This window comes from Trematomus bernacchii, unplaced genomic scaffold (genome assembly GCF_902827165.1).
Source record: "Trematomus bernacchii unplaced genomic scaffold, fTreBer1.1, whole genome shotgun sequence".
In the NCBI taxonomy this organism is placed as follows: Eukaryota; Metazoa; Chordata; class Actinopteri; order Perciformes; family Nototheniidae; genus Trematomus; species Trematomus bernacchii.
The window spans coordinates 5,154,886-5,165,137 of record NW_022987662.1 but is presented as its reverse complement, the minus strand read 5'-3'; the positions used below and the strand labels follow the sequence as shown (position 1 = coordinate 5,165,137).

General features: G+C 41.0%; 1 protein-coding gene across 1 annotated transcript; it reads right to left on the bottom strand.

Annotated features, from left to right (window-relative positions):
* Positions 1-7,063, bottom strand: LOC117486890. The gene is given in 22 exon segments (XM_034135477.1): positions 1-113; positions 251-347; positions 1,185-1,326; positions 1,481-1,670; positions 2,091-2,221; positions 2,724-2,818; positions 2,898-3,067; positions 3,144-3,258; positions 3,361-3,560; positions 3,636-3,750; positions 3,834-4,045; positions 4,128-4,161; positions 4,163-4,285; positions 4,701-4,921; positions 5,362-5,464; positions 5,756-5,923; positions 6,012-6,089; positions 6,222-6,365; positions 6,459-6,580; positions 6,665-6,751; positions 6,826-6,884; positions 6,970-7,063. Coding segments are annotated over 22 exon segments (2,706 nt in total). The 5' UTR covers positions 6,993-7,063; the 3' UTR covers positions 1-36.
* Between the last annotated feature and the right edge of the window lie 3,189 nt (positions 7,064-10,252).

Genomic DNA, 10,252 nt, shown 5'->3' with positions numbered 1-10,252 from the left:
TGTGAATTATTTAAAAATATTTTATTAGGACTTTGTTTAGGAGCTCATTATAATGATTGGTCCTGAAGTTACGTGTTTGAAACCAGGGTCATCTGAAACGTCACGATTTTGACCTGTGGGAGAAAAAAGAAAAATATATATCTTAGCCACTTTATTCAAAAGTCATTGTCCCATTTTATAATTTGAGCAAACACATGTAAACCTTATTGTACATTACTGGATAATGAAATCAGCATGTATGAGAGCATACCCTTCATCGTGTTGTCCTGGTCTGAACACTGCACATTACAAGCTGCATCCACTGGATTTCTAACATCACAGATTACCACCTCACAGTGGACAAAGACCTACAAGATATGAACAGATTTAAGGGTTTGTTATAGACAGCGTACTTTTGTTTTCCAAACTCTGATGCTGCGTTCACCACCGGACGCGATGCTAATATTCACATCGCTCGAAGCGCTCGAGTTTCACCGCGGCTGCGTTTACTCTCATCATTCAAACAAGACGCGCTGGCTCGGGAGCTACAACTACAACAAAATGAACATATTTTACCGTGATTAAAATTGTAATACACGTTTCTAAATGATGCCGAAGTAACAACATACTGATACCGGTTGGTAAAAACCATAAATTAATGCTTGACAAGTCTGCAGACAAGACGGCAGGCGAAAAACCTTTTTAAATGCTTGTTGAATGAAGATCAGGTCGACCAGGCTAAGCTAACGTTGTATATGCTCATTCCACACTCATAACAATGAGCCTACAGACATAAATAAACCAGCGACTGTATTCGCCATGACACAGACAGTCTGTGGTTTGTACTCGTTTAACTTTTGTCCAGTTTCTGAACAGATATGAGGAGCTGTGAGCTCTGTGTGCTAACTGCTAATGTTTTCTGGTTGAACGTCAGGCTGAGATCCTCACCGCTGATTGGCTTCTGCGAGAACGCGTCACGTGAATTTGACACTCGAGTTGAAAAAAATTGAACTCTCGCGTTTGACGCGGCACCGTTAAATCGCGCCCACCGCTTCATGCTCGCTGTCGGAGCGAATTTGCGTCTGTCCGCGTCTCTGCATTGACTTTACATGTAATTGCGCCACCCCCAAACAGCGCGTCCGGTGTGAACGCACCATGAAGCATCTAAAAATAAAAAGACTATTTATTCTTATGACTGATAGTACCTGGCGGTTCAAGTTATCCTTGTCTTCGGCGAAGGCAAACATCGGGACCTCAAACCGCTTGAAGTTGGAAGGATAATGAACTCTGCCCTTAGGCAAAACAGAGTGGAAGATCACTGGGTGCGGGTCCCTTGAGTTTGCACAACTGAGGGAGAAAAAAAAAAAAGTTATTTTATTTGGGTAAAGATGTCCAAAAGTCTGCAAAATGAGCACCCTATGATTTTAAACCATCCCTTTTGTTCAGTTTGACAAACAGTTAATTGGGACAAAAAATAAATAAAGAAATATATACAAGTTACCCATTAACGATGAGGTCCCATCGAGGGAGGGACGTCTTGTCCTCCTCCAACGTCACCCAGCAGTACGCCAGCTCAAGAGATACTTTAGGGTTGTAAGATCCCATCAGTTCCACCTCGAAATACAGCGGCTGTTGTTGGTACTTTGTGATGGGATCGTCCTCAACGCGCTGAAACACACTGTAGGAGTCGTCTGAAGTGAAGCAGAACATGTTGACCCGAATTAGACAGGAATAGAAACGGCCTGTACACAGAACATTAAGGTGCATAACGCAGAAGAGTTTAACTTGGATTTACATAGTCAACATCCCAGGTGCCAACTCAGTTCATTGGTTTAAAGATTAACTTTATGAAAAAAACCATTCCAATTACTTAAAGCAACTAGATTCATATGAACTGTCCAAGTTACCCAAAATCCTGCATTTTGATAGAAAGTGTTATCCTATCTCTTTGCATTAAGCTTTTTCAACGTGTTGACATGATCGAAAGAACTCTTATTTCCCCCTGTTTCTAGCTTTGGGAGAGTTTCCAAATACTCAAAAAAATGAATCTAATCCTTAGCAAGCATGCAAGACAAAAACAAACCACACAAGGCATGAAGAACTTTCTTTACCCAAAGCAACTCTCATTTCAACCTGCATCTCGCCTCTTGCATCGTCAGTGTACGGTTCACTCCTGCGAGGTCGGGTGTTGAAGCCCATAGCCTGGTTTGTGTTGATGTCATAGTAACAGAACACCTGAAGCCTGAAAGAAGAAAACTCTTACGTGGGAACACTTAGAACTGTTCAATTGTTACCAATTGGCACCGTTAACATCTGGGATTGCACCATAGAAGGATTTATGGCGTACCAGTTGACTTCTGATAAGGAAAATACCATTTAAGAGTCTTTAAAGTTCTAACTTTTGTCACATGGTTAGCCTACAAAGTCTCTGTATTTGTTTTTAAATTTGGCGTCAGACTGTCAGTTTACATAATGGTGAACATGAATGTTTACGGCTGCAAAACCCAGATTTCTTTTAATAATGTCCAAGCTGAGAATTTCTCTTTTCTGACCAAAAGTCTAAAACCCAATGACCTGAAGTTTATCATGTTAAGACAAACAGAAAGCATTAAAAAGCTGACATTTAGAAAACTGGAAGCACTTTTTGTTAATTAATCTTCCATGTCATTTTTCAAGCAACAGCTTTGATAATAAATTAATCATCCAACCTTCAGCTTGGTGATTCCAAGTCTCGAGATACTCACACAAACTCCGGCTCCTTCAACTGTGACAGCTTTCTCAATTCAAGTTCATCTGTGATGGAGATTTCATTCTCATACACCATCATATTGGGCAAAAACTAAGAAAAGACAAATGGAAAATCATTTCTCAGTTTTAAACCTACCGCAATCAGCAAGCTGTTCAGCAGCATGCTTTACCTTTCTGGTCGTCCCACAGGTGTTTGCAGTGAAGACAAAATAAGCGTACTGGTCGTTGCTGTATGTGGGGCCACAGGCGGGGTTTCTGAGGGTGAGCCGTCGGGGGTTCAGACTGGGAACAGACTCCATGGTTATAGCCAGAGCCGTGATGGTCCCATTAGGGAAACACCCTGAAAAAGACGATCAGACATTTGTATGCATTGGAGATTCAAGCCTACATAAGAAAACGTATTCTCTTTAACAAACCGATCAGCTTTGTGACGAAGTTGCAAGTCAAGGAGAAGTCTTTGATATGTTTGTTGGTCTTCGGATATCTCAGAGTCACATCCAGTCTGCTCTTGATGGATGACTCCTCAACAGCCTGAGAAGTTTTCAGAAACAATACATTGATTTAAAGAGGACTATAATCGTGACAAATGTTGATAAATCCCTGCACATTTAAAACTTTGGTTAAGAGTCATACCTCGACCGTAGCATCAGCTGCAGAAGATGGTACAATCAAACTGAAATGTGTGTCGTTGCCCATTAAGCCGTACTGCTGAGCCAGGCTCAAGGTCAGCATTCGTTTTCCCATTATGGTCTGAAAGTTTAATCCTTTGGTCCCGTATTTCACGAGGACATGGAAATTCTTATCATCACAGCTACCTGAGACAGAGGGAAGATCTGCAGAGGGAGGAAAATACTTTGAAACATCTGTGCTCGTTTTGTTATGAATTCCTCTTATCCATGGGTACAGACCTATGTCTTCTAGTTTAGCTCTCAGATAAGCAGTGGCAGTAAATGGAGCATGCTTTGGCAGGACCAGGAAGCCAAAGGTCAGATGAAGATTGTAAATTGTAACTCCCATTTCTTTCTGTTGGGAGAAACAGATAGTTATTAGCTGACAAAATTAAATAAAAAATGCATTTCATTTCCCACGTTGAGTGTAAGGCTCACCCTTTGTCCTACGACACGGTCCGTGAAGGGCACTTCAACAGTATAGACCTTTGAGAAGCCGTTAGGGGACATTTGTTCAAAGACTTTAAAGCCTCTGGCAATGCAGTCGGCCAAGGACAAAACCTCAGAGGGGGAGCTGATGTTCTTTAGTGTTACATCAAAGCCCACCGGCCCAATCAACGCCTTAAACATCATCTCCTTGGGAACAGTGGCTGTAGGTCAAAAATGAAGAAATTAAGGCAGGTTGCAATTTATGTAAAAAAGTAACATGAGTACCAAGATAATATGACTCACCGTCAATGACTTGTGGAGGTTGAAGCTGCAGGGGGGGTCTCGACGGGGAGGAAGACTTTGTATCTCGTGTCCTCATTAGTGTCGTCTTCAGTCCAGAGCAACTCGAGCATCAGCTCAATCATATAAGAAGTGAAGTACTGACCATCCTGGACATGACTCTGCATAAACAAACATCCTGAGTAAGGCCTTTCCTGAATAACATCATCATCTACAGATTTAAAGAAAAAGGGAAATTTGTCTGGCAATGAAGCACTAGATGTTGCAACAGTCAAACATACTCACACGATCTGTTTACATTTGTTTTGTACATACCAACAGGATTTCAGTAGTGTTATTTTCCATGAAACAACAAAGTGTGATTGCTTGTTAAACTGTGTCTCTAAAGTCTAAAATGACTTGAATGTACCATTTAACTACGCTGATTTCTCCACTGTTGTGAGAAATTCTTTAGATCCAAGAAATATAAACATCTACATTTTGCCCTTTTGTAGTATTTTAGATGTTTTTTTTGCATAGCTGCATACATGACTAAAACGACCTCGTCAATGTATGGACTCAATTGTTTTATCTAACCTTGATCTGGCAACCAGCAGCCCCAATAGGGATTTCAACAATGACGTAAAGGTCATCGAGAGTCAGGGAATAGTTTCTGGCCGAAATCTCTGTAGCTTCGAGCTTCCTTCCATCGACGCCCATGTTCATCTCCAACAGTCTGAAGTGTTTCGAGTAAATCAGAGGGTCAATGCGCCTCGGCAGGAACCAGCGGATTGAGGTTTCAGTAAAGAAAACCCCACCTGTACACCAAAAAAAAGCTAATAAATACACTTAAAGAAAGGTCTAACATGGAAAGATTTAAGGAAAAGGGCTAACGTTTCGGAAATAGTGAAATCCTCAAAACATTTTGACTGAACAAATAGTTAATCATTCGTATTTTATTTAAACAATCTGAAAAAGGAGAATTCAAATTATGAATGTAGCAGTTTTACAGCCACATACAGTAACAAATCCTTAAAGTGTCATTTAAAAAAAAAATAAAGCACTTCTTCCTGGATACAAGTTCTGGTGGGGAAGATATTTTTGGCTCCATTTTTAGAAAAGTTTGATATTTAAAAAAAGCTGGAATCAGAAATAATACTGGCAGATGTGTTTTTTTAATTCCTGACAGTAGAAAGTGCCCCAAATTCCGAGTGAAAAACACTAGAAGACATGACATCAGAGAGTCTCTTTACATTACCCTGAGCTTGAGGACAAGCGGCTCGTGCATAAAGTTGAGTAGTCAGCTTCGTCTTCTCAAATATAATCAAGGTGCTGAGCACAGTCATCGGCACACCTGCTACCTGCGGGGGGAGATTACACAACATGTGGATGTAAATGCATACTGTGGTAACATAATAATTTCCCTCGTAAAAATATGGGGGGGTTATAAATAAGAACTCACTGATTTAAGAGTGCCAACTGGATTCCAGACAAAGTAATGCATTTGAAAGGCTGTCTGATTACATTATTTTATCTATGGCTGCAAGTGTAAGCAAGTACCTAATGGGCTGCAAATGATTTAACAAGTCTGCCTGAGGGGAAAGATATCAAGTGAGAGTTGTTTGAATCTCAGTGAACTGCAGTCCACTTACATCCTTGGTGTATGTTTCACGTGAAGGATTTGGGCTTCGCAGCAACAGCCTGGTAGGAGTGCTTGAGATCCCATAACCATTTCTCTGGGCTTCGTCCACCTGCATGACCCTCTCCTCAGGAGTGAAGAACACCACTGTGTTGATTCTGAAGCTTGCGTCCATGGGTTGCTGTGAGGCAAATATCAAGACATTACATACAAGATGTTTCTAGAATAAGAAAAGAAAAAAAAGGCAAAATGAGCCAGTCTTACTGTACCTCAGCAGCTTTTCGGGGATCCGAGTCGGAGTATGCAGGCAGGTTATATTCATTTGGAGCTGCTTTTTTCACAGACACCTAGAAATGAGGCCACTCCATAAGTGATAATCAATCTCTGCAGTGACATGCAATGTACCGGCCTTGACACTCATACGAGGCATCAAGCCACTAATCATATAGACGGGAACATGCCATGCTGCGTTCACTTACCTCCATGTAGTTGGGTTTACAGATAATTTCCCGGGAGGCCCAGGGAGAGTAGTAGCAAGTTTCTTCCACCAGGTGAAACTCGTCTTCAACCACATTGTCAGATTGTAGCCGCAGACCTAGTTTTGTTGTGAATGCTTTATCATCCTAAAAACACATGGAAACAAGTCTCAAAATTAATTGCCATGTCAAAAGCAATATTTGGTGCTGCGTCACAAACTAGCATTCAGTCGTTTTTACCACATTTTGAGCAAAACAGTTTTGGACGGAGGCATAGATCACAGCGTTTCCCCTGTGGTCTTTCTTGATGGTGAAGCCACACTGAGAAGATAGACTTGGCATGAGGATGATTGAAGAGTTATCTGAGGAAACGAACAAGAAAAGTTCGAATTAAAAAAAATGAGATTAAGTTAAGAAAAAGCAACACATTTGAAATGTCAGCTTACTTATGACAGCGGACACTTCAAGAAAACTTCCTCCAAGTCCACTGACATCCACACGCAGCAAGTTTCCAAGGCATTTAGAGTTGATTTCTGGGATTAAAGATTTATATTAGATAGCAGCACACAAGTGTGTTGAAAAATATATCAAAAGGACAAAAACATACTTATTGGGTGCTTATTTTGTGCCTCAATGTTAACAACTGCTACAAGGAGAATGAACCACCTGAAAAAGATTGAATACATTTTAAATGTATAAAGAAAAATAAACCTTAATTTAAAATATATAGATAAAAAACAAAACTACAAACCCCAATCCAGCTGAACAACCCATGGCAAGAGTTGGGAGACTGGTGAAGGTCCCTGGTTTTTGCACTTTTTAAATGAATTTGTTGAGGATGAGGGAGGGTCCTGCTCAGCAGATATAACCACACACAGGTGGAGCACATTACTGCATAATGAGGTGATTGAGCAGGCCTGTGTGTAAAGTCTGAAGGGAATCCCAACATTTAGGGCGTTGAGGGTAGCAGAATGGCTGACTGAGCAGGGGAGAAGTATAGAAATATCTTTCATTAAAAAAGAAGCTGAAGCAATAATACTGAAGCATGGCCAAAGCAGTCGGATGAAGTTAAAAATAACTGAGAACAGCTAAATCTGTTAATCAGCTACCCAGTTTAGAGATTAGTAAGTATTTGGCATGAACATTAAGTTAATTTACTTATTTGTTTTGAACAATATTATATATTTGGTATGTTTCTTTTTTTCTTTGCATACACTTTTATGTTTAAATACTATACATTTTGCTGATATACTCACTTACTTTTACTTAAGTAACGTTTCTAATGCAGGACATATACTTGTATCAGAGAGAGTATTTTTACTGTGTAGTTTAAGAACTTTTACTTAAGTAAAATATCTGAATGTGTGTACAAGAAACTCCCTCTAAAAGGAAACTTTGGGATTGTAGCTTTTGCACACGGCCAGGAGTTCAAAACTTTAATCTCAATCAGATCCGACCAGATTTTGAAATCCCATTTTTTGTGATCCAGGATCCACAAATCGGCCAGATTTTGTCCCTGTAGTTCAAAGCAATTCAGGATAGGATCACCCTGATCCAGATTACGACTTTTCAAGATTACTAGATCCTGAATATCAGTGCTTTAATCCTACCGATCGCCATCTAGTGGATATGAAAAATAATACAAGGAAGACAAGAGACCACATTGCAGAGACATCTATAATGTTTAATTATATTTTTAAATACATAAAGGACATTAAATCAGAATGGAATTGTAATTTTAAAAAATACTCTCACTAGGGTAACAACAAAAAAACATTCATTCAAAGGCAGCTGGATCATCCAGGCGTGCTTTGAGGAGCTGAATTCTTAGTGAGGTTTCAGTTTGCTGAAGCCGGCACAGCTGTATTTGTTCTTCTGCCAGACGGATCTGAATCTCTGCCCTCTCCGTTTCACGGCTCAACAGTGTCTCGTAGGCATCATCCCTCTGCTCTGGAACTGGTGATGGACTTCAGACGGCGCCAACACTCCCCCCGACACCAGTGAACATCCAGGGAGCGGACATTGAGATTGTGGAATCTTACAAATACCTGGGTGTTCACCTGAACAATAAACTGGACTGGACTGATAATTCTGCTGCTCTGTACAAGAATGGACAGAGCAGACTCTTTCTGCTGAGGAGACTGAGGTCTTTCGGGGTGCAGGGGGTACTCCATACCTGCCAACCCTACCGATTTGGGCGGTAGTCTACCGCTTTTGACATGTTTCTACCACCTACCGATTTAGCTGGCTTTCCCTACCGATTTCAATCTTCCCAAATTATTTTTTTTTTTAAAATGCCCCTTGGCGCACTGACAAGCTGCTCGACTTTGGCTCCTATCCAATGAAATTGGATTTGCTCGTCACGTGATTAGTGTTTGGTTTTGGCGCCCCAGTTAAGTGTTGTTTATTCACATGACACACTGACAGCGACACACTGACAGCAACACACCGACAGCGACACACAGCGACAGGTTTTGATGGTTGTGATATGGAACTTCCCGAGAAGAAGAAGCCCACCAAGCGGTGGGACAATGTATTTAAAGCCAAGTGGACAGCAGGTCACCCGTTCATCAAGGTATCACGGAGAGGAGAGAAGCACGCATTCTGCGAATTGTGTAGGTCCGACGTCTCGATTTGCCATGGCGGACATAACGATGTAGTCAAACACATAGCCCCCGAAAAACACAAAAGTAATGCGATGGCAGTCAAGGGTACTACTTTATCTGTCATGAATATGTTTGTTAAGAAGAACCAGTCAACTGCTGTGATTAATGCCGAACTGTTATTCCAAGGAATGGTGATCGAGCACAATTTACCACTCGCCCTGAATGATCACTACTCAAAGCTGGTGTCTCGGATGTTTCCGGATAGTGAAATTGCCCGGCAATATGCATGTGGACGTACCAAAGCAACACATATAGCGTACAGTGTGGCAAGCCACTCGGTTGACGGACTGAAAAAGGCTGTGGGTTTGAAGAAGGCACCGTACAGCTTGGCAACTGATGGGAGTAGCGACGAAGAAGATAAGTTCTTCCCAGTACTTATCACTCATGTGGATGAAGAGACTGGCCTGATCACAACTTCATTCCTTGACATGCCAGTCGTAAATGAAGCGACTGGTGAGAACATCGCATCGGCCCTCAAGGCGTCCCTTAAACAAGGTGGATTAGATGTTGAACAGTGTGTGGCTTTCTCGTCAGACAACGCGTCTGTAATGACTGGACAGCATCGTGGTGTGATGAGCTACCTCCGCAAGGGCAACAAAGACATCCATTTAGTGGGATGCCCATGCCACCTTAGTGCACTGGCAGCCAAGACTGGTGGGAAAGCGCTGCGAAGTTTCGATGTGGAGGATTTCATCATAGACCTCTACTATCATTTTGATAAAAGGTGGGCAAAGTTATTACTGAACACTTCATATAAAATTCAGGGAATATATTTGCATGCTTTACAATTTAAATGAGTGTTTTATCCTTTTAACCTTAATTTGTTATATTTAATTACTAGACAAATGGCCAGTGGCGACTGGTCATTAGGGGCACAGCCCCACCTAGTGTCAGCAGAAAGTATTAAAAATAATGATTACAAAAAAATAAATAAAAAAATATATAAAATATATTTTAAGATCATGTTTAATCATCTGATTCGTCTGTACATTGCTGTTTTAGTCTGTGTTCTTCTAATTTCTTCCATTTGAAATGGCACATAAATTATGATATTAAACTTATATTCAAGTTCATTATATTAAACTATTTTACATTTCTGTTTCTTAGTGCCAAGAGGAAGCATCAACTGAGGGAGTTTCTCGTCTTCAACGATGTGGTCGTGAGGAAGATCCTGAAGCACGTTTCCACAAGATGGCTCAGCCTACACAAGTGCATCGAGAGGACGCTCAATCTCTGGGAAGGCTTGAGGTCCTACATCTTGTCAACCTTAGATGCTGATGAAGATGACATGGAGCCTCCGTCGAAGAGACAGAGGTAAGCTCAGCATTGGTATTTATTTTGAGAACCATATACAAATATTTAGTAAAA